The 24,878-nt window shown below is 46.6% G+C and overlaps 1 protein-coding gene and 1 long non-coding RNA gene across 3 annotated transcripts in view; one reads left to right on the top strand and one right to left on the bottom strand.

The window, feature by feature from the left end:
• Window positions 1–5,321: 5,321 nt before the first annotated feature.
• On the bottom strand, window positions 5,322–14,261 carry LOC136625333 (uncharacterized). Its single transcript, XR_010792538.1, has 3 exons — window positions 14,138–14,261; window positions 13,765–13,895; window positions 5,322–7,109 (listed from the first exon to the last, which is right to left on the bottom strand). It is a non-coding gene; the product is annotated as an uncharacterized lncRNA (long non-coding RNA).
• Window positions 14,262–14,404: 143 nt separating this feature from the next.
• Window positions 14,405–24,878, top strand: part of TRAPPC10 (trafficking protein particle complex subunit 10) — a 30,906-nt gene continuing 20,432 nt past the window's right edge. For both annotated transcript variants that reach the window (XM_066599441.1, XM_066599440.1), the window contains exons 1-3: window positions 14,405–14,563; window positions 17,393–17,474; window positions 20,169–20,304. In XM_066599441.1, coding sequence (XP_066455538.1) covers window positions 14,482–14,563; window positions 17,393–17,474; window positions 20,169–20,304 — 300 coding nt within the window. In that variant the 5' untranslated portion in view covers window positions 14,405–14,481. The remainder of the gene's footprint in view (window positions 14,564–17,392; window positions 17,475–20,168; window positions 20,305–24,878) is intronic.

Here is a 24,878-nt window from a genome sequence, read left to right as displayed (position 1 = left end):
ATCAGTTTCTTTGTGAATCCACCGTAGAATGGGAAAATCCAGTGATCTGAGCAAGTTCCATTGAGGCCTGGTCATCGGTGCTAGACTATCTGGGGCCAGGATGTCATACACTGCCAGCCTTGTGGGGTTTTGTTAGGGCGAGTATACAGGGAATGGTGTGATCAAGGAAGATATTCAACCAAAGGGGATCCTGTGAACATAACCAGGTCCTCAGAACGATTCTTGACATCCTCCTTTGACCCCTTTTGTTTATGTGCAGTCAAGCGAAATGCAGCCAACGACAACAGTGCCCCAACTACACTGTCTGAACACAAAGTGTCATGTCTTAGCACCGATGCGATATAACTGCAGACGACCAGTTTGAGTGCCGATGTTTAACAGAAACAGATACCGCTCCAGTGGGGAAAGGGTGCAACAATTATAGCTCACGAAGTAGAAAAACATTGCCTAGTCAGACCAATCCAGATTTATGTTGCAGCATGCATTAATCAACCCTTCCTCTTAAGTGGCAACAATTCAGGTTCTTGGAGGTGGAGTAGTCGGGTGGGGAATGTTTTTTTGGCACACTCTTGAGTCCTTTGTGAAACCAGTGCTGGTTTCACAAAATGTAATGTGAAACCCGCCGTACCTGCTGTTTATGGACAAAGGCAGCAGGAGATGGAATAGAGCTCAGACATCTGATACGTCTCTGCACCTGATCGCCCAGTAATGTTACCTTTATCTATTCCAGGGGTGTGTTTACAGGCGACCTGGATGAAAAAGCATAGATTTTTTTTAAATTTTTTTAATTAAACCGTTTCAAATCAACAATTATGAATATTGCAATCTTGCAAAATGATGAGAAAGGGTACAATGCTCCAGAGAGCAAGTAAAGCAACTCAAATAATCCCAAGTGAAAGGAAGGTGCTCTGCTTCCCACGGGCGAGTCAAGATCCCCAACAGAGATGCATATTAAAGGGAACCTGTCATTACAATGCAACGATAAACTTCTAATGGTGCTGCTAATCAGACTTCCTTCACACGGGCTTATTTGGATTCGTAACTATGCTTTTTTCGTGCCCCCCAACGGCACATTGCATCGTACTTTTTCTGCCCGCTGGGCATGTTCACCCGCACGCAGCAAACAAGAGGCACCGCTTGGAATGGCTGGTTAGTTCCAGATGTGTTCTTTTTCCATTGGAATTATACAGTGTTTCACGCATCAAATTGCGTATTGCGCACACATTTGCGCATCCCCCATCGACTTCTATGGGGACCCTTGGTGCACAAATGCCCAGAAAAGTGTGTGTGTGTGTGAGAGTGTGTGTGTGTGAGAGAGTGTGTGTGTGTGAGAGTGTGTGTGTGAGACCGAGTGACCGAAGTGCGCACGCAAAATACGGAATTGTGAATGAACCCATTAAAATCAACGGGTTCTATACTCTGTGTATTGCAAGTGAAAACACGTCCCTATGAAGGTGTGCTTATCACTATTTGAGGGATAAAGATAAAAAAGGAGGGTGGAGCAAGACCCAGTGAGAGCGGTGAAATAGCTCTGGAGTAAAAAATGTGTTTCGAATGAGGGAGGTGCTGCCAACCAGATAACACTCCACCAAGGTGGGCGTGAGAATAGCGAAAGAGAATGTGGTAAAATACTGGTAGTGAAGGCGCAACACTCTAAGCTAGTTGAAAGCTAAGGGCTCCTGTCCACAGGCAAATTTTCACTGTGTTCCCCATGGCGATAATGCGTCCGCAGTGAACGCAGTGAACGCTTTCCATAGTCTTGCTATGGAAAACGTAACCCCGCTGTCCACAAGCGGAAAATCATAACGATTCTCTGCTCGTGGCCGGCAAATCGCAGCATGCTGTGAATTACCGCGATTCTCTGCAGTGAAACGATCTGTCAGATAGGCTCACCGCGGAGATTCGTCAGCAGGCTCCTGCTCCTGGGCGGCGGAGATCCGCCGCGGGATATTGCAACCCCCGTGGACAGGCAGCCTAAAGGTCCAAGATACGATAGCACTGGATTAAACACAACAGGATGCCTGGGGCTAACACCATTCCAAAGGTTTTTGGTTCTGCCAGAAGTCCTGTATGTGGCAGGAAGACAGGGACGAAAGAGGTGCTTCCTGCCCCATACAGGTCCTCCGGCACATCCAAAAACCTTTGGAATTGTGTCACCCCCCCAGGCATTTTATCGTGTTTAATCCAGCCGAACTGACGAAGGGGCTCGACCCCGAAACGCGTATTCACTTGCTGGTTCTTTATGCTAAATAGAAAAGGAGTGCTTTCACTGTCGCATCTTAGACCTTTAGGCTAGGTTCCCACGGGCCGCAAATCACGCAGAAATCTTGCACTGTGGCTGCACCAAAAAGCCTGCAGGAGAGCCGCAGCTTCAAAACCTTCGGCTACCAGCATTTCGTTGCAGCTTTCTTTCCCGATAGAGAGGAGTGAGGCTGCAACGGAAAAAACAAAATTGACATGCTGCGGCTGTCAATTCCGCACAGCATCGCCTGTCTCACCCGGCTTTGCCGCCCTGTGTGGACGAGATTTTTGTAAATTCTCGTTCACATGGCTGGCTAATCCCGGGATTAGGAACAGACGGCGGATTAACCGCACGGAATATTCGCGGCAAATCCGTCGCGTATGAACCCAGCCTTAAGCTAGTTGAAAGCTAGAGTGTTGCGCCTTCACTACCAGTATATTACCACATTCTCTTTTCTTATCACTTTTTGGCTTTGTAACCCGTGCCCCGGTACCTTTACTATCTGCTTTTGAAGTTTTCACGCACTGTATTTTAGTAAGGCGAAATGAGTGAGATTTTGCATACGAATTTCCCTTCTTTGCTATAATCCCACATAGGCGCCAGAGCAAGCCGTGTCTGCGTACCTCCGCTCTCAGCTAGCTGTGACTTCAGCGGTGAACTGCGCACTGCGCATACTCCATGAGGTTGTTACTCCCACTGCGTCTGAGGTTTGATGATGATGATGAAAGTAACTATCCTGAAGGCGCATGCAGAGTATGCAGCGGCAGTCTCTGCCAGTGAGCAGGCGTCTGTGCGGGATTACAGCGAAGAAGGGAAATCCGTATGCATGCCAATGAAGAACAGTGTTCTGCCTGGCACGGCGCCAAGGGAAATATCTGACTTTCTTCAACTCAGGTGCTAAAGGTAGCGAGGCATGTGTTGGCAAGACTAATTAGCAATAAGGAAATCTCATTAGCAACGCTGTTAAAGGTTTATTGTGGATTGCAGTGTAACACCCTGATGACAGGTTCCCTTTAAACTCGATACATTCGAGAAACAAACTTCTACCTGAAGGAGACTCAAAGTCCCCTTTAAGGAGTCAGTATCGTCCATGAAATATGTGTGAAGGACGTAACAAAGTGTTTAATTTCTGGTCGAGTCAAATGTGTAGTAATAGATTTTCTCCATTTGGCCAATTTCTGTGCTTTCCTCTTTGTCTCTCCATGTCTAACCCATCAATAGCAAATAGGGCTTTTAATTGAGCGATTTATTCCGGATGCAACCACTTCCCAAGTAAGCTGCGCTTTGCTATTGACAGAATAATGTGTTTCATAGATGGGATCTTTCGCCTGGAGCGATCTGTTCATTCTCTGGAGGTCTAACCATTGGCTTGTGGTGACAGAGGTAAGGCAGCGGTCCAGAGAGAAGATATGGAATTGCTAACCGCTTCCAGAACTGCTGTGTATAACACCCTTCCCAGACCCCGCACCACTGTCATTGGTGTCTGGCACATTCGCGATGCAGTGATTTGGAAATGCTGGTGAAGCTGACATAACATCCGTAGAGAGCTCTATGCATTATTTTACAGTACGTTTCACTTCAGCGTGCATTTATTATTACTTAAAATAGTGGGTCCCCAAAAATAAGACCCTGTCTTATATTAATTTTGTGGGGCTCAGTCCGGGTCCCTTCCAATGCTCTCCAGAGCTATGGGGCGCTTTTTACAGTTCTCAGCCGCCCACAGAAGATCACTTCTTAGTTACAAGATTCAAAAAATCCCACTCCGGGAAGCGATGGCTCTGATTGGTTCTCGAGCACTGCTCAGCCAATTAATGCAGCGCTTGAGAACCAATGCGATGGCTGTGATTGCTTCACTGATTGGCTGAGCAGCAGTCGAAAAAACAATCGCAGCCATCAGGTTGTGGAGGAGAAAAGCTGCCCATGGCTGCCACGTTTTGAGGAATAGCTCCATTTTATCTTCCCTCATGGCCAACAGCTTTTCGTACATCATCATTCTTGAGACTCTTGTAATAACCGGATTCAGTGTAAGAGTGGGTGGGAGCCATTGGGAAGCTATATAGATTGTGGCCACCATGCAGATGTGTTGTGAGTCCAAACTCATTTTAATGGATACAGGAGGATAAGTCAAGGTATATAAAGTATAAGGGGGGTTTCCCAATTTTAAAGCCCAAACAAGTGATATGATTTGGAACACATTTAATAGGCCCGGCTCGATCTTCCTTCCAGTAAGCCAGTTTTGACCTGCCTATCTCCAATAATTCACTCTTATGCACATTTACCTTATATCCCAAATGTTTTACCAAACCATCAATACATTGGACAACCGTTTTTGTGGATTGGCCAGAAACAAAATCACATCATCGGTGAACAATGCCACTTTGAGTTCCTTCGTCCTCACTTTTATGCCTTGACACAAATTTCCATCAAGCGAAACAGCTATATCAGGTAGCAGCGGTGATGATCCCTGAGTCCTGACGCGTGCCCATATACAGATGGAAAGGCCCCGACAGCACCATGCCCATCACCACTGTCGCTCTCGGAATAGCATAAAGGCCAGTAAGAAAAATGTACCCAGGATAATCATCTTGTCCAACGCCATCCCCAGCTGGGTCCAACTCACGTTATTAAATGCTTTTTCAGCATCCAGCACTAACACAACTGGTTTCTCCCTTGGCTGAGGATGATGTTGCTCTCTATCAAGAAAGATCAAGCTTTTCTGAAGGTTTGCCACTGTAGAGCACAGCTTAAAGGGGTTGTCCCGAGGCAGCAAGTGGGTCTATACACTTCTGCATGGCCATAATAATGCACTTTGTAATGTACATTGTGCATTAATTATGAGCCATGCAGAAGTTATAAAAAGTTTTATACTTACCTGCTCCGTTGCTGGCGTCCTCGTCTCCATGGTGCCGACTAATTTTCGCCCTCCGATGGCCAAATTAGCCGCGCTTGCGCAGTCCGGGTCTTCTGCAGTCTTCTATGGGGCTCCGTGTAGCTCCGTGTAGCTCCGCCCCGTCACGTGCCGATTCCAGCCAATCAGGAGGCTGGAATCGGCAATGGACCGCACAGAAGAGCTGCGGTCCACGGAGGAAGAGGCCATCTTCAGCGGTGAGTAGAGAAGTCACCGGAGCGCGGGGATTAAGGTAAGCGCTCCGGTGAGCTTTCTTTACCTCCCTGCATCGGGGTTGTCTCGCGCCGAACGGGGGGGGGGGTTGAAAAAAAAAAAAACCCGTTTCGGCGCGGGACAACCCCTTTAACGATTTGCGTTTCGGTCAGGATGCCTGCGGTCGGGCTGGGATATTTGTCTGTATTATGGACATTTATATATGGGTTAAATATGCCTATCAGCTTCCTGAGGATTTTTTTTCTGTCCCTGTGTACTAGTAGGAAGATGGAATTTTTAATTAAATTGACTCTATAGGAAAGACAAGTAGCTTCTTCCACCATGTGGTTAAAAGTAGTCCTATATAACAGGTGGGAAGCATGTGCTGCTATTAGGACATAGGGAACCTGCACATGGGATGAAGGTCGGCCACTTAAGTGCCCGAGAGCCGTTCCAAGGATTATTGCTAATGTGCTATCACGCAGGAGCGATAATTGTGTTGACATTGCGCTTGACAATGATTACTCAGGTGACTTGGTTTATGTGAAAGTACTCTAAGGAAAAACAGATTAACATTAGAAATTACTGCTTTTCTACCAGCAGCACAATAGTGGGGATTTACCAATAGAAACCGCATAGGGAGGGGGTTCTTGTCTCTAACTCAAAAGCGACTGCCCAACAGATCTTTCCTCTGAGAACTGCAATTGCAACCTGTAATGGTCCAAAAATATTCCATCCCCTAAAAGGAGTTGTCAGAATCAAATGAAACGTTCTCTGTGATTATAACATTCCTATAAGGACGTGATTACAATATAAGAGCAAAAGGGTTAGCCTCTAGCTTGGATGCAAGATGTGATACGGGGGGCATGGAGGCTCTAGTACCATGCTGGGCTGCCTCTAGCTTGGATACGAGATGTGATACGGGCAGGCATGGAGGCATACAGGTTCCAAATGGTATCCTGCGGCACATCAGTCTACATTTGCTGTAACTGAGCTTCTACATGGTGGAAACTCGTAAGGTATCGAAGTTGGCATCCCATACACGCTCTATTGGCGATAACTCTGGTGACCGGGCAGCCATGGAAGTGTGACAATGTTGTGGGGGCATTCCTGTGACCCCTTGTGTGTGCGGCTGAGCATTATCCTGCTGGGAAATACCTCTTGGAAGAGGAACACGTGGCTGCAGGATGTCCTGAACATATCGGTGAGCTGTCATTGTCCCTCTTACCACTACTAGGGGTGACCGGCTGTCGTATGTGATGGCCCCCCTAGACTGTCACACCGGCAGAGGGCACAGTGTGCCGCTCCACAGCAGAGGCAGGATTGAGACGCTCACCCCGAGGTCTCCAGACACGAACACAGCCGTCGTCAGCGCCCAAACTAAACCTGGATTTGTCACTGTAGACAATTTGGTTCCATTCTATAGCAGTCCAGCTTAGTCATTCATGACTCCACTGCAAACGGAGGCGATGGTGGGTGTCACAGGCAGTACATGTAATGGGAGCTGTGAGACCAAATGTCCTGGAAATGGTTGTGACAGACACAGGAGTGTAACGATGGCGCCCCCTGACTCTGGATGGTGGACAACAAACCACTTGGAGCTGTTTGTGTTGTCGGACGATCAAACGATCCTCTCTACTGGCGGTCTGTCGTTGGCGTCCTGAGTCCGGTGTTCTCGTGTGTGGCCCTCGCACATCTACTGGTCTCACGTGAATAAACACATTGAAATGAATGCGTTATTTACACGGGTGAGTTCCGTCCATTTGGCTGTTGAAAGTTAAAAAAGGCATTTAAAATAATAATTGTAGGTAAGTAAAGGAGAGTCGATATTACAGCATTGCAATTTTAGTCCAAGAACCTGCTGCAGATTGGTAGAATATGTGCAATAAGTCTCCTTCACAAATGTGTCCTGCCAAGTTTCCTATATATCACTTGTGTCAAACACAAGGCCCGCTGCCTCATGTTACGTGGCCCGCGGCGTGCCGACAGCCGCTCCACTGAAGCAATTACGAGCTGGGGTGCCACGGCTCTCCGCTGGTAATCACACTGTTACCGCTGATCCCGGCGCACACTGACGTCAGTGTGCAGCCGGGATCCTCCTTCCCTAAGTCCCCTGCTCTTCATTTCTGCAGGCGAGGACTCAGGGAAGAAGCGTTCCGGGCTACACACTGACATCAGAGTGCACCCGGGCTCAGCACGAGCAGAGGGGCAGCGGCGCTGACAGCAAGGAGGAGGTAAGTATATGGATTGGGGGGTTAATATTGCTGCAGGGGGGGGTTAATATTGCTGCTGGTGAGGGGTTAATATTGCTGCTGGGGGGGGGGTGTTAATATTGCTGAGGGGGTTAATATTACCGTGGGGGTTGCTATTACTACTGGGGCCACTGTGGGGGTCACTATTTCTACTGTGGTCACTGTGGGGAACGCGGTTACTAATTAGCCCACTGTGGGAGTCAATATTTTTACTGAGGCCACTATGAGAGTCACTATTACTACTGTGAGCACTATAGGGGTCACTATTACTACTGCGAACACTATAAGGGTCACTTTTACTACTGCGACCACTATAGGGGTCACTATTAGGGCTCGTTCACACGGGCGTAATCGTATTTCAGTCGCACAAATACGCTGCGTATTTGTGCAATCCAAAATCGCTTATGCCCGCTTATTTGGGCAATCAAAAAAGAACGCAGATGGGCCCAAATAGTGCGCAAATATGCAGTGAATACACAGGTTTCCTGCGCATTCACCACGTATTTGTGCGGCATATTCACTTCAATGGCCTATTGGGGTGCTGTGTGAAAATATACATCATATGAATGACTCATTGAAATTAATGGCTTCTATTCACTGCATATTATGTACGCAAATACGCTTGTGTGAACGAGCCCTTACTATACTGCCTGACAATCGGCCCTTTGAAGGTCACCATGAGCCTGATGTGGCCCTCGGTGAAAATGAGTTTGACACCCCTGCTATATATCTTCAGATGTGAGATGGTACGGTGCCTCAACAGCACCACCTACTGGAAGACAGCTTTCCTATGAAGTCAATGTCAGACCTTCTAACATGACTGGGAATATAAGCCAAAACCTGGGTCTTCTCCAGAAGGAAATGATACCCAGGTACAGACAGGCTGTTTCACGGTTATATAGTAATGAGTAATTACGAAATTATTGTATCAGTGCTTCTGGTGGCGCAATTACTAATATAATATAGTGAAAGGGATTGGAGTTGGTCACATGTCCTAAACCAGCAGAATCAGACAGCAGCCGTGTGCTAACAGGACTTCTGATGTCACTGTCATGTGATCAGTCACCGGGGCTCTGAGCGCTGCTCCCTGATCACATGACTGTGATGTCATCACATGTAACTCACACAGTCATTCACTCACGGACAGGTGGTCGTTAGCATTTTGATTTATTGTACATGTATATCCCAATTTAGAAGCATTGATGTTGAAGGGGATGTACCATGATTACAAGCTATGCCCTATCCACAGGATAGAGGATAACTCGCTGATTGGTGGTGGAATCACTGCTGAGACCAGCACTGATTTCGAGAACGGGTATCCTGTGTCCCCCCCCCACTTCCTCTTGCAGGCTTACTGCACCCCCCCCTTCCCGCATTGAGAAAGAGACTGAATGGAGCACTGGTCATGCAAGCACGCTGACGCTCCCATTCACTCTCAATGGAACTGCGAAGATAGCCGAGCGGCAAGCATACGGCTATTTCCATCGCCCCAGTGAGTTGAATGGAGTGGCAGCCGCACATGATCAGCCAGCACTCCATTAATTCTGACGTCACTGCGGGAAGAGAAGCCTCGCTGTGACAGGCAGAGGGGGACACGGGACCCCTGTTCTTGAAGTCAGTGATGGTCTCAGCAGTGAGAACCCTAAAGATCAGCAAGTTATTTCCTATTCTGTGGATGACTTGTAATTTTGGTACAACCCTTTAAATATGTAGTTGTAAGCTATCGCAACCTTCACTCTTCTGGGAAGGCTTTCTACAGGATTTTGGGGTGTCTGTGGGCATTTGTGCCACATTTGTGAAGTCAGGCGCTGAAGCTGGAGGAGGCTGTCTGGCTCACAATCAGCCTATTACAGGAGGTTAAAGGGAACCTGTCAGCTGCCTAAAGCACTATAAACTAACTTATGGTGCTGTTAGGGGAGGTGAGCCGGGTGATGTACTTTTCATACCCACCTGCTTCCCTTGGTGCCCACCGCTGAAGTCCATATGCCAGACGAAAATCCAATTCTTTTCAGAGTTCCTTGCGCTCGCTCTCTTATACAAGTCTATGGAAAGCACAGGCACCGGAATCTGAAAAGCATCAGATTTTTGGCTAGTGCACGGACTTCAATGGTGAGCGCCGCAGGAATCGGGAAGCAGAAAAAAAGTATGAAAAAACACATCACCCAGCTCCCTGCCCTAACAGCAACATAAGTTTATGGTACTTTCGGCAGGTGACAGGTTCCCTTTAACATCTTGGCTCTGTGCAATCACTCCAGTTCCTTCACATTAAACCCCTCACCCCATGTCTTTATGGAGCTCGCTGTGTGCACAGGGGCTGCAGTCATCGTGACATTGTGAAACAGGAGAGGGCCTTCCCCAAATTACTACAAAGGTGGAAGTGAATATTGTATAAAATGTCTTTGTATGCTGTAATATTTAAAGGGTTGTTCCACAAAATAGAATTATCCCCCTATCCTGTGCGCGATCTTCACCGATCACATGAACGGGGGTCCCATAGGTTCCTGAATTAAGGGGGTTGTGCCAAGTTATAAAGTTATCCCTTCTCCACAAGATAGGGGATAACTTTATCATCCATCCCGAGAATGGGGGTCCAATGGCTCCCTGGGTGAATGGAGCGGGGGTCACACAGGCGCCCCATTACTCCATTCACTTCAGTGATAGCGCCGGAGATTACCGAAGCACTTGAACCCGATAACCTCTCGCACTGTCATTGAAGTGAACGGAGCAGCAGCATGCCTGTGTGACCTCCGCTCTATTCACACGGGGACCCACTGGGCCCCAATTCTCGGGATGGATGCGAGTCCCAGCGGTAAGACCCCCACCAATCATAAAGTTATCCTGTGGATAGGGAATAACTGTATAACTTAGCACAACCCCTTTAACGAAGCAGAGTCGCTCATACACGCTACCCCTCTATTCATTGCAATGGGACTGCCAGAGATGATCGCTAAGTGCTTGAAGTGTTCAGCATTTCCAAAGCCAAGCGATGACGTACTAGACAACACTCCGGCAGACGCTTGGCATTGTGCATGCTGATACTAGGCTTTTGTGCAGCTGCTCCACCCCGAAAATCCATTTTCTGAGCAGAGTTCTTGTGCCGATGTCAGTTCCCAGAGCCGTCTGCAACTTTGTAGTGACTGATACAGTAGAAGCTGGGCGATTGTTACCCTTCACCCACTTCGGTACTTGGCTTACCCACAATGCCGGTTGGCATGGGCTACTGCGCCAAGATTAGATACTTCAACTCCACAATCACAGCCCTTAGAGGAGACTACGGAAGCTCTAGATCAGTGGTATTTGACGGACCGAGGTCCGGATCTGGGACCCTGCAGTCCTGCCATCATGAATGCATTGGTAGAGGGTAGTGTCTCCTCCAATTCATCTATGATGGCAGACAGATTGCACTAATGCTTCTTCACTCTGGTGCAGGGCGGCAGGAGTACTTCCTCAGATTGGAACCTGTCATTAGCTAGGAAGGCTCTGTATGTCTGGGCCAGCTAGTTCTGTCCCTTCTCCCTACACTGCCGGCTCCACTACAAGGTCTCCACAAGTATGCCTGTGTGACGGGTCAGCGGGCCATAGCAGTGCAGAGGTAATGGCACTGGTCTCACACCGTAGTGTCTTCATGATAGCGTAGTGATGGCAGCCATTGTCACATATCTGTGGCACTCCTATCTATTTATCAAATGTCCCTATCAGTATCAAGTTATCTGGCCAGCGTCGGGACATTGTTGGCAGCGATGATCTGGGGTCTGAATTCATTTTTTTGGCTGGTCTGGGGTCCGATTAAATTTAGGAGTCTAATCTGGGGTGAAGATTTATTTTGAGGTTTAGGGGGTCTGGTGTGGTATCCCAACTAATAAATCTGGATGTAAATAATTATACAAAGTTTTCAAAATGTTAAAGGGGTTTTATCATTAGAAAAAAAATTTTCAAGCAGTCAGGCCCAACGCAAAATAATAAAATTACAGTATACTCCGCTCTCCTTGGGCCCCTGTGACACAGCTCAGTAGTGGCCCTGGGTTCCTGGTGCATGGCCCAGCAGAAGTCAGATGACTGCTGCAGCCAATCAGAGGCCACAACGTCACCATCCAGACTCCTGGCATTATGACACCCAGATGTGAGTGCTGATGCCAGGAGTTGCTGCAGTCTTTGATTAGCCGCAGTGGTCATTTGACTTCTACACCAGGAAGCCAGCATCAGAGAAGCTGAAGAGGGGCAAGTATGCGCTATTTATTTATTTTGTGCTGGGCACAGTTGCTTGGAATTTATTTTTTTGTAATGATTAAAACCCCTTTAAGGCCAACTTCACTACTATTCACTGTGTATTGTACCGGCAAATACGCTGCACAAATGCATTACTGCATTCGTCTCCCTGTCACCTCACTTAATTACACCATAAATGGTGCTTTAGGCAGGTAACAGGTTCCCTTTAAGAGAAGTCAATGGGAAGCGTAAAAAAATGGAGATGCAGTGAGCTCCCCCTTGTGGTGGCAGCAGAAAGACAGTGTTACATAGATTATTTAAGAAGTAGCAGGGGATCTGGAGGGTTGACCATTTCAAGAATTCTGATATTCTCTCCATTTAATTTGCTTCTTTTAACTATTAAGGCTAGCTTTACACAGGTGACTACAATATGGAGCCATGAATCCGGCCCCATATCGTGCGCCCCACCATATGAAAGCATCGGGGATGCAAGGTATTATCATGGGAAAACCGCCTCGCATCACAACCACCAAACAGAACATGCTGAGATTGGTTTCCCGCATAGCATCGCATCACAGTGCCATTCAGGAAAACATCACTCATGTTTATGACCCCATTCAGAAGAATGGGGTTAATATTTGTGCGTCTAAATACCCACAAATCTGGCACGATTTTATCGCCTGAGTGCAGCCGGCCTAAAAGGGTTAAATTGTCCTGGAGAAAGAAAGATGGCCGCACCAGCTTCTCTGCCTACTAGAGATGAGCGAGCGTACTCGGAAAAGCACTACTCGCTCGAGTAATGTGCTTTATCCGAGTATCGCTGTGCTCGGGTCTGAAGATTCGGGTGCCGCTGCGGCTGACAGGTGAGTCGCAGCGGGGAGCAGGGGAGAGCGGGCGGGAGAGAGGGAGAGAAAGATCTCCCCTCCGTTCCTCCCCGCTCTCTCCTGCAGCTCCCCGCTCCATGCCGGCACCCGAATCTTCAGGGACGAGCACAGCGATACTCGGATAAAGCAAATTACTCGAGCGAGTAGTGCTTTTCAGAGTACGCTCGCTCATCTCTACTGCCTACCTGATGCCTACTGTGTATTACAGTGTTTCCCTGAAAATAAGACAGTGCCTTATATTAATTTTTGTTCAAAAAGGTTTAACTTTTTTACATGTATAGCTGCCTGGACACTATTTAAATTGACTTTTTTAATTAACTGTTAGGGCTTAATTTTGGAGTAGGGCTTATATTTCAAGCATCCTCAAAAAGCCTGAAAAATCATTTTACATCCTCAAAAATTCTGGAAATTCACGCTATGTCTTATTTTCAGGGTATGTCTTATTTTTAGGGAAACAGGGTAGTATGCATCATTAGCGTAACACACTACAGCTGCTTTGATTGGCCAGTGCTAAGCAGCACATGCAATAGGAGCATCATGTGTCTTAGACTACCAATACATACTAATCCATACAGTGTACATCAGGTAGTCAGAAAAGCGGTGCAGCCATCTTTGTTAGTCTACGACCAGGGGGTCGATTCAAGTGATCGTCAACTCCTCCCCTTGGCTCTTGATTGGTTGTTTATAAGAGCCTGGGAGAGGAGTTGATGATCACAGCAGAAAGTCCAGGACCTTTATCCAGCAATGGGCCGTCCATCTAGAGCGCCCCTAAATGAACGCAGCGGTGGTCACATATGTGCATTGCCACTCTATCCATTTCACTGGGACTGGCGGAAATAGCCGAACACTTGAACTTGGCTATCGCCGTTGGTCCCATTGAAATGAATGGAGTGGCAATGCGCATGTATGACCACCGCTGCATTCATTTGGAGACGCTTCAGAGCCCCATTGACGGGGATCTCAGCGGAAGGTTCTCGCCAAACATCTATAGATGACCCATCGGCCATCCATAGAAAAAGTTTAAAAGGTCTCAGAATATCCCTTTAAGGGCTTAAAGGCTCGGAGTCTCATGTCACTCACCTGTATCTTACCTGAGCCCGCTACGTCCCAGCACCTTACATGCACATCCCATGTCGGGAAGGGGTTAATGACACAGTAACCCTAGAAATGTACCACAGCGGTAGATAGATGTACACCCATCGCCGCTCGCCCTGTAGAAAGCAGAAAACAAGAGTGTAAATTCTGCCTTCACTTCCACGTTTTCCAGACATAAACCGCTCTACTCAGCCACAATGGCGTGTATATATATATACGGCACAGGGCGGTCGGTTGAGCCCGGTAAATGTGCTGTCAGGTGGCATTACAGGCGGAGAGCATGTCTTCCTGTATCAAAGCAAATGTACAAAGAGAAAGCCCCCCTATTATAATAGGACTATGATGGGGGTCACCTCACCTTCTTGGTTCAGTGGCAACCACTAGTTAGTACCTGCATCTGTCCCCATCCTCGCTTGTCTCCATGACAACGCGTTCGTTTGGCACTCACGTGACTAGAGAACTAAGGCGACGCGGTACGCATCACGTGTTACTCGCCTAGCCAATCATCCCTGGCTATCACACACGCCTCTCCTCGTGCTAACCAATGAGCGGCGGACTACAAGCCACACCTCCTTGTCACCCTCTAACGAATCCTAACGCTCCGTCTGTCCCGGAAATGATTGGCCCGGGTGAGGAGGAAGCCGGAAGTGACAGCGCGGTGACTGCTGAGCCCGGAATGGAGCGGTGACCGGACCGGAGCCCATGGAAGGGGCGGGGCCTGGGGGGACCGGAAACGGAGAACCTGGGGTGGTGTACACCATGGAGAACAAGCCCATAGTCACCTGTAAGAGCCGTGCCGCTTATAGAATCTGTGTGTCCTGTACATTCTGTGTGTCTCCCCTATATAAGTATGTAACATCCTCCATATATAGCTGTGTGTATCCCCTGTATATATGTCATCCCTCTATACTGCTCCCCATATGTGTGTGCTGCCTGCATGTAGCTGTTATATACGTATACCGCACCCCTCTATACTGCTCCCCATATGTGTGTGCTGCCTGCATGTAGCTGTTATATACGTATACCGCACCCCTCTATACTGCTCCCCATGTATATATGTGTGTGCTGCCTGCATGTAGCTGTTATATACATATACCGCACCCCTCTATACTGCTCCCCATGTATATATGTGTGTGCTGCCTGCATGTAGCTGTTATATACATATACCGCACCCCTCTATACTGCTCCCCATGTATATATGTGTGTGCCGCCTGCATGTAGCTGTTATATACGTATACCGCACCCCTCTGTACTGCTCCCCATGTATATGTACTGCTGCCTGTGTATCCCTATATAACCTACTGTGTACCGCTGCCCTGTATATACTCATGTACGCCCTGCTGCCTGTATATGACAGTATGTAGACCCTGAATGGGCACTTTAAGACGCGTCTCCTTTCACGATTGGAGCATCCCTGTATGTGAATGACCCCGTGATCGCGGCGTGCAGCATAGAATCATGTGACAGGTTTCAGTGTGAATCCCCATTACATGGAAATCCAGTGATCTGTGTGGCTTCCAACGTGGCCGGGCCTTCGGAGCTAGACTAGCAGGGTCAGGATTCCACTGTGGACCGCGTGGGGTTTTCTAGTGTAACGGTGTAGAGAGTAAACCGCGAATCGTGGGATTGATGAAAAATATCCAGCAGCAGGGGATCCTGTAGAGGGAAACAACTCATCAACAAAAGGGGTCAGAGGAGGATGTCAAGAACTGTTCTATTGAACAGGCAGCGTACAGTCAGCTGTTTCTGAACGCACAACTCCTCATAACATATACCAGATGGTGGATAACAGCCGGTTCCAGCGCCATAGTTGTCAGAATGGCGGGGCTGCAGGGGGAAAAAACACAAAAATTGTATGTTTAAGGCACAATAGTTTTTTTCTTTTTTTATTTGTCAGCATGCAAAACCGTAATGTTCTACGCGGCTGCACGCACCACAGGTGTGAAAAACTCCTTGCATGCGCTCTTCTGATCTGATTTATGACTTGCCTATTAAAGTCCGAGGGGATATAAAAAAAAAATAGGGCAGCTCCCAGACGCAGGCCGCACGCTGTCCGATTTTCCAAAGCGAAGAAAAATCGAGTGTCAGTTTTTTTTCCTGCAAATATAAAAAGCAGACGGCACACGGAAGTAAACATAGAAGGAGACTGACTGCACACGGGTGACACACGCATGCAAAACCAGCCTTTTTTTTCTGCGGACATACAGTAACATGGATGATTTTTTATTAATTTTTTTTTTTTAAATTACAAGTACGCCCCGAGTCTAAACAGCGGATAGCATCGCCTGCTCGGGGGACGCAGATTTCTGTAGCACCGGGCTACCTTGTCAGGTGTCAGCAGTTCAGCCAGGTGGGGTAATGGTGGTGGTGGGGGGGGGGGAAGAATTTCTTGGCGCACTCTGCTACCTTTTGGATGGACGCCACGTGAATTGCTGCAGTACTAAAGGCCAAAGAACGTTCAGCGCACTACTGGATAGATGCCTCTAATGAAGGGGCTGCGCAGTGTACATCATCGTATACGTGTCGGTATATACACCCGGAGCTCCTGTGTGCACCTCCATGTCCTTCCCCAGAATATACAGGCTGATTAAAAAAAGGTGCAAAAGTAAAGCCGTGTTCACATTTGCCCTGGAACAGACCCGGCACAAACTACCGGAAGAAGTACCGCTATATGCAGCGCTTTTTCTTCTGGTAAACCTCCGGGCAGCCGAGCGGAAACTGAACGCACCCCGTTGTAGTCGGTGGAGTCGGTCGGGCTCTGTTCGGATCCGTCATAAGATGGATCCATTCGGCCACGGATTCACCTTTCTTGTTCCCTGAAAGGAGCAGGTAAACCGAACTCGCGTCGCAGAAGTAAAGCTGATTTATCCGTACGTGAACTGACCTACAACAGCCAGAATGACATGAAAATATAGAACAACTCTTCAAGTTTTTATTGCGCCTTACAGATATTCAACGAGGGGACCGTTGGTGACATGATAGATGTCAAGTCCGTATTCCATTGCTGCCGAGATGTGTCCCAGTATATCCCAGTCATCAATTCCCTGCAGCGGAGATGAGTTGGTTTAGGTCATCTAGTGCCACCAACGGCGCCCACATCCAAGGTGCAATAAAAACTTGAAGAGTTCTTCTATCTTTTCATGTCATTCTGGCTGTTTTGGAGAAATCCACTTTACTTTTGCACCGTTCTTTTTAATCAATCTACAGGTCCTTTGTGTGATGACGTCATATCCCTTCTATACGTTCCCTGTACTGCTTCTCACACACACATATCTATGTGTATCCCTTTGTATACCCCCCACCATACTGCTTCCCTTTTATCCACCTTATACACTGCCGCCTATAGATCATTTTTATTTCAGTTTTGACTATGAACCCCTATTCTGCTCCCCATATACATATCTCTATACACTGCCATGTGTTGACCATGTGCGTGCACTAATTGTTTCCCCTATATACATTAATCTGTATTGCTCTTCCATATACACACCCTGCTGCCTGTAGATCCTGTGTACATCACACATATATACACCTGTACACACTACGGCTGGTAGATCCTGTTTGCGAGGGCCTCTTATCGCTGCCACTATCTCACGTTGTTGTGGTTTTACAGGTGCTGGAGACCAGAGTTTGTTCACTGCAGTTTATTCTACTCTTACCCAGCAGCTACCTCGGGAGCCGATGGAATGGCGGAGGTGAGTGTGGTGCCCGCTGTTGGCAGTGTGCATCAGTACTGTCACGTCTCGTACTACTAGTTAGCACCGCCAGAGATGACAAGTTCTGGGTCCAAATACAGTGAAACCAGTGGGCAGGTAATCCGGGTCTTTCTGAACAAATAGAGAGGACTGCATAAGTTCGTTTACCAGAGCCGCGTGAACCAGACTGATCTTTTAAGCAGAGCACCCACCCTGAAAAGGGCGATCCCACTGTGGGAGGGAGGCTGAGAACCAGTCCGAGGTGAGACACCTGACACTGAATAGGGTCTAGGGAGACCTAAGAACCCAAAGTACTAAACTAACTATAGTTTATGGTCAGCACATACGGAGCAGAACCGGCAACCTTGTACTAAGGGGCTGGTTTAAATGTCTTAACATATGGACTGCGTGGGCTGAAAGACAATCCAGCCAGCCTATCAGCGCTGGCATCAGAGGGAGATGTTACTCCGTCAGTGTGATACCGCATGCGCTGCCTGGCGCGTCACATGGTCTGGGGATGCAGTGCTGACATCACCCCGAACCAGTCCGTAAAGCCTGGAAGTCATAGCAGTGTTGGCGCCATGATGGGTACATTTTCCCATTAGCGCAATTTGCATCAGGGTTAGGTGGGGAATTATTTATCTGACGCCTAATGACATGGGACGTTAACTGTTAAGAAAATTGTAGATCAATGTATCAGTTAATTGTTCTTTTATTGGATTGTAGACTAGAAGGATATAGCATGATGCTAGTATAAGTAGCGAAGGGGTTGTGAATGGTACTGGGACAGACAGGAGATAAGACAGTCTCCCAGACCCCCCTTGCATTCCTTTTCACTGAACTGATAACAGTCTCATTGTATGTTATAGTTAGACCTCAAAAGGTGTAACTTATGTTAATCATTTTAGTTTCAGCCTATTATGTATTCTTATTAATCTTGGAGGTATGTACTTTTCCTGTGATGTCATTTATGGTATATAAGCTGCGAACGCCTTAGAATAAATTAGAAGTCATCTGATACCGCACAGGCTGGTGTGATTTGTATTTCTCCTGGGTCCAGACTTCTGCATGAGATCTGGGATCATCTTCTCTTTGATAAACACATAAATTCTCCTTAGATTAACCCCTTAAGGATGCGGACCCTTTTTTTTTTTTAAATTTATTTTTAATTCTGCCTCCCAACTTTTAAAAATAAAACACTTTTTTATTTATCCATCAACGTAGCTGACTGAGGGGATGTCTTTTGCAGGGTAACTTGTATTTTTTACTAGTACTATTTAGGCCCCCTGCACACGAACGGAAATTCCGCGGCGGGATTTCCCGCAGAATTTCTTCCCCTGCCCGCCTGCATAGGATTGCATTAGATAATGTAATCCTATGCAGACGGCCGCGATTTGTCCGCTTGAAAACATGCGCAGAGGCCCGCACAGAAACACCACTAGTGACGGGCTGGCTCCGCTCTGCGCATGCGTCAGCTGGGCGGCAGCCGGAACATAGTGCAGAGAAAAGACGCCGGGAGCCGGTGAGCCGCAGGGCTGTGCAGGGGCAGGGCTCGCATCCTGCTGCTCCGATCCGGCCGTCTGCAGGCGGCCATAATCTTATATATAAAGCACAGAATCTCTTTGTATTGTATATAAATCCACAGTTCTGGTCCGCTTTGAGTGACATTTTGCATGAGCGTTCATCAGCACCAAGCGACGAATATTGGCGGAATTAAAAATTGAAAACTCAAAACTTCCCCTGTAATATTTGTTGCCGATAGCAGCCAAGTTACCCTGCAGAGGCAAAATGAAAGCCGTGTTGTGATTGGTTGCTATTTCTTATACTGCTGAGGTAAAATGAAAGCTGAGCTGTGATTGGTTGCTATTTCTTATACCGCTGAGGTAAAATGAAAGCTGCGCTGTGATTGGTTGCTATTTCTTATACTGCTGAGGTAAAATGAAAGCTGAGCTGTGATTGGTTGCTATTTCTTATACCGCTGAGGTAAAATGAAAGCTGCGCTGTGATTGGCTGCTATTTCTTATGTTGCTGAGGTAAAATGAAAGCTGAGCTGTGATTGGTTGCTATTTCTTATACTGCTGAGGTAAAATGAAAGCAGCGCTGTGATTGGTTGTTATGGGCAACACAGATTTTCATTCGGACAGCTTCCATAACAGTGCGGTGCGGGGCTCGTTTTTGTGGCCCACTTTGTATATTCCAGGACTGTTGTTTTATAAAATCACCATGCAGCATGCGGGTGTACCTCCTGATGTACCTTATGATGTACTAGAAAAACTTATAAAAAGTTCTAGGTGGAGTGAAATAGAAAAAAACAAAATTCCACCATCTTGGGGGAGGGGGAAGGGTGCGGGTCTTGTTTCTACGGTGTACTCACTATTAAAAATGACATGATAACTTGATTTTGTGGGTCGGTGCGATTACTATGATACCAGATTTATATAGTTTTTTTTTCTGTATTACTCTTAAAATCTAAAATATCTTATTAAAAAAAAAATATGTACGGTATATATATTTTCTGCCTCTTCTGGCAGCCAGAACTTTATTTATTTAAAAAAAATAATAATTTTGTGGCGACGTTTACCATTCGGGGTAAATAATGCATTACTTTGACACATTAAGGGGTTAATGTCCCTTTTATTGAATGTGCCACAGTCCAGGCTGGAAGTGACCATTTCTTCTTCTCCTCACCTGCAGGGCTTATGGTCGCGCTCCTAAAATGATCCACCTCGAGTCCAACTTTGTCCAGTTCAAGGAGGAACTTCTGCCTAAAGAAGGCAACAAAGCTCTGCTGACCTTCCCCTTCCTGCACATCTACTGGACGGAGTGCTGTGTAAGTATGGCCGGCCTCCTCCGTGGGCCTAGGAGATTCTGGTAACTGGGGTCACCAGGCAAGCAATAATGGGCTTCATACCGTGTTTCCCCAAAATAAGACAGTGTCTTATATTAATTTTTGTTCAAAAAGGTTTAACTTTTTTACATGTATAGCTGCCTGGACACTATTTAAATTGACTTTTTAAATTAACTGTTAGCAGGGCTTAATTTTGGAGTAGGGCTTATATTTCAAGCATCCTCAAAAAGCCTGAAAAATCATTTTGCATCCTCAACAATTCTGGAAAATCATGCTATGTTTTATTTTCAGGGAAACTGGGTAGGTAACAAACACGAGGGGTTAATTAATGAACGGATGCCATGATGACATTGCCTCTATGCAAAACCATGAGTATGCACTCGATTAGGAAGAGAATGAAGGGTGTTTGACATGGCAGTTACTGTGTGAATAATCGTTAGGTAAAAGCGTAATTATGGGCAGCTGTTGGTCCGTGTAAGCACGGGATGCTCCAGGGAAAGTGAGCGAGAATCACTCACTTGTTGGAGTCGCTCGGGTGCAGCTGGCCTGAGCAGCCCCGTGTAACCAGGTAGTCCTTCATTTATGAACGACTGCCTGTTTACTCCGAATAGAGGTGGGCGGCTGGATGAGATCTCGGTGCTCCCTGCCTCCGTTCACTGAGCGACAATCACTCCTGTGTGAAAGCACAAGAGTGATAATCGCTGGGACGACTGTCGGGTGCTGCAGCCATTGCGTGTAAAAGCACCCTAAGGCCCAATGTCCACGGGCGGATCTGATTTGCAGAATCCATGCAGGTCACCCACGGAAGATCTGTAAATCAAGCCGCCTGTAGGGATACATGGGCGTCCGCACATGAATTCTAACATGCGGTTTTGTTTTGCGGACCTTTTGGTTTGTAGAACAATTCGCAGCATGCTGTATTTCAGTGCGGTTCCTGCACAGACTGCTTCAATTGAAGTCAATGTAAGCCATCTGATTCGTGGCCCATCTGCAATTCAGTCGTGGGCGGGCCGCAGATTCCGCGGGAAAGCAGGAGTTTAAAAAAGAAAACTTCACTGCTCATGTGCGGCCTGCGCTTCTACACACATCTGCAGTGAAGAAAACAGAAGACCCGGATGGGTAGGCAGAAGACCCAGACAGATTTGCAGTATCGTCAGCCATGGACATTCCGCCCGGTGATGATGTGACCGCCAGGTGCCACCTGACCTCAGCTGTCACATGATCGCCGAGCCGGGAGGCTGAAGGGAGAATGTGGAAGTATCAGAACAGATCAGGAGGGTGAAGGGAGAATTTATTTTTTCTCATCCACTCTCCCTAGCTCCAATTTATTTGGAGCTGGGGAGAATGGATGAGAAAAAATAAATGGATTGGAAAGGGTTAAGTGGACCCCAGCTGATCAACTATTGATGAGCTATCTTGGAATAGGTCATCAATAGTATTTCGCTGGGCAACTATTTTAACCCCTTAGTGATGGAGCGTTTTTGCTTTTTTTCCATTTTTGTTTTTTCCTACTCCCTTTTAAAAAAATTGTAGCTCCTTTATTTATCCATCGACGTCACTGTATGAGGGCTTGTTTTTTGCGGGACGAGTTGTATTTTTCAATGGCACTATTTATTGTACCATATAATTTACTGAAAAACTTTTAGAAAATTCTAAGCGGAGAGAAATGGAAAAAAAACGACATTCCACCATCTATCGGTGCGTCCTGTTTCTACGGCGCACAAACTGCAACAAAAACGAACTGATATTTTTATTCTATGGGTCGGTACGATTACTATGATACCAAACTTATATAGTATTGTTTTTGCTGTAGTACTTGTATTTTTTTTTAAAGATATTTAATTTTTTTCAATTATTTTCTGCGGTCATTTTGTGCACGTGATAACTTTATTTTTTCGTTGGCGTAGTTGAGCAAGGGCTCATTTTTTGCGGGATGTCCTGTAGTTTCCAATAGTATAAATTTGGAATACATATGACTTTTTGATCGCTTTTTATTGCGTTTTTTTCTGGGAGACAGGGTAACTAAAAAAGTGTATTTCTGGCGTTCGTAATTTTTTTTTTCGGACGACGTTCACCGTGCAGAAAAAATAATGCGCTACTTTGATAGATCGGACTTTTACGGACGCGGCGATATCAAATACATATTTTTATTTTCTGATTTAGATTTTTTAATAGTAGATATGGCAAAAGGGGGGTGATTTAAACTTTTATAACTTTTTTTTTTTTTACTTTACTTTGAAGTCCCTCTGGGGGACTTTAGCATGCGATGCTTTGATCGCTTCTGCAGTATGACGTAATGCTATAGCATTACGTCATACTGCTTTTTGACAGGCAGTCTATCAAGCCACCCTGTGTGGATGGCTTGATAGGCAGTCTGTTAAGGCAGCCCTGGGGCCATTCATTAGGCCCCCGGCTGCCTTGACACCTGCACGGCTCCCCCGATCTCACCGCGGGGGGGCCGTGCGGGTCCCCCGAACATTGTTCGGGGGATTTAAATGCTGCTGTCAGAATTGACAGCGGCATTTAAAGGGTTAAGATCGGCCGAGCGTGGCTATTGCCCGCGGGTGTCAGCTGTAATAAACAGCTGACGCCCGCGCTGTATGGAGGGAGATAGTGCCGCTACCTCCCTACATACACGTCCTACAACAGCAGGACGTAGTTTTACGATAGCGCCGTCACTAAGGGGTTAACTGGCAGTGTAAAAGGACCCTAATGCTACCTTCAGATATGGGTAAGTTCATTTTGCTTCTTGCTTGTCATCAGGCATCATGACAGGTATAGGTAAACAAGGATGGAAGCGTGGACCATTGAGTGCAGCATGCAACGCTTGGCAAGTATGGAGGACGATGACCAAGTACCTGTGACCTGTACCTGCAACCGCATCCCCTGTAGTTACGCTAGTAGATGTCGGTATGTGCATGACTCTAATGGAGTTTTCCCATCTCGTGGTGTTGGGACTTTTACTAGGATATGCCTATGGACGGCAACAAAAAGACCCTTCAGAGTCTTTCTTTGCACAACAATTCTACCATCTACAAAGAGACCAGGGACATGTAGACTTGGTGGCATGGGCTAAAATGGGGAGGAGGTTTACCTTCCTACCACCAATAAAAGGTAGGATCTCTTCCCAGATCCAGAAGCTGGTAACAGTCCAGGATATCTGGGGATGGTCTGCATTTCAGATGACCACATATATCTGGGGGATGATTCGGGATGTCTGTGTATTAGATGATAGTGTATAAGCTTGGTAATGGTTTGGAACATCTGTGTATACTTCATAATGTACGCTAGCCTTCAAAAAGTAATTAGACAAGTAAGGCCCCATGAGGTAGAAGCCAGTTTTCCTCCTCTTTAGAAATAAATTCTTCTTGCCGCCAATTCTGGCACTCAGAATAATTTCCCAATGTTCTCGTCATGCGTCCCTAGACCTCTTTTGATGCACCCCAATGATCCTATTTGCCTTGGCAGCAGCTGCCTGACACTGGTTGCTCCAGCTAAGTTTATAGATAACTAAAATCCCCAAGTCTTTTTCCATGTCAGTGTTACCCAGTGGCTTCCCATTTAGTGTGTAATGGTGACATGTATTTCCTGCCCATGTGCAGAACCTTACATTTATCAGTGTTAAACCTCATTTGCTACTGTTTTTGCCCGATCCTCCTGCTTATCCAGATTTGTAGGAGTATACTGTTCTCTTTTGTGTTAACGGGGTTTTCCAGCACTACACTATTGATGACCGATCCTGATGATAGGTTATCAATACTTTATCAGCTAGCCTTCAAAAAGTAATGAGACACCTGAGCCAGAATCAATGATTATTTATTTCCATACGTTATTACTTAGTCTGGCTCCTTTGGCCCTAATGATATTGGATACTCTCCGTGGCATACTAACGTCTGATACACTTCAGCTGGTATTTCTTTCCATTCATCCTGCAAACATCTGGTGAGTTCTCTCAAAAAAGATGCCTCAGCGTGTTTACAATGGTACAAGGAGCGTCGTCATTGGAGATTTGAGTAATAGAAGAACATTCTATGGAGTGATGAATCGTGCTACTCCATCTTCATATCAGTTGGCTGTACCTGGGTGATGGGGAACACATTTTGGCTGAGTGTGTTGTGCAACAGTTAAGTACAATAATGTGCTGTCGGCAATGCTTCCGACAAGACAACGCGTCTTGTCACAGATCCAACACTGTTTTACATTTGCTTGAGGATATGGATGGGCCGGCTGCACAACCTGAACCCTTCTGAACATCTTTAGGATGAGCTGGAACGTCGGGTCACAAAATATGAACAGCCGCCATCTTCTTTGAGAGAACTCGCCAGACGTTTGCAGGATGAATGGAGGGAAATACTAGCTGATGTTCTTAGAAAGTATGCCACAGAGAGTATCTGATGTCATTGGGGCAAAAAGAGCCCCACATATAGAAAAAAATACTACTTTTGATTCTTGCCCAGGTGTCCAATTCCTTTTTGTAGGATTGTGTATCTCCTGGGCACAGTGCAGTATTTGTGTATGTAAGAGATGATGGTGTAAATCCTGGGGCTGCTCCGAGA

This window comes from Eleutherodactylus coqui, chromosome 4 (genome assembly GCF_035609145.1).
Source record: "Eleutherodactylus coqui strain aEleCoq1 chromosome 4, aEleCoq1.hap1, whole genome shotgun sequence".
NCBI classification, from domain to species: Eukaryota; Metazoa; Chordata; class Amphibia; order Anura; family Eleutherodactylidae; genus Eleutherodactylus; species Eleutherodactylus coqui.
The sequence above is the reverse complement of the archived record's forward strand: the minus strand, read 5'-3'. Positions and strand labels throughout refer to the sequence as shown.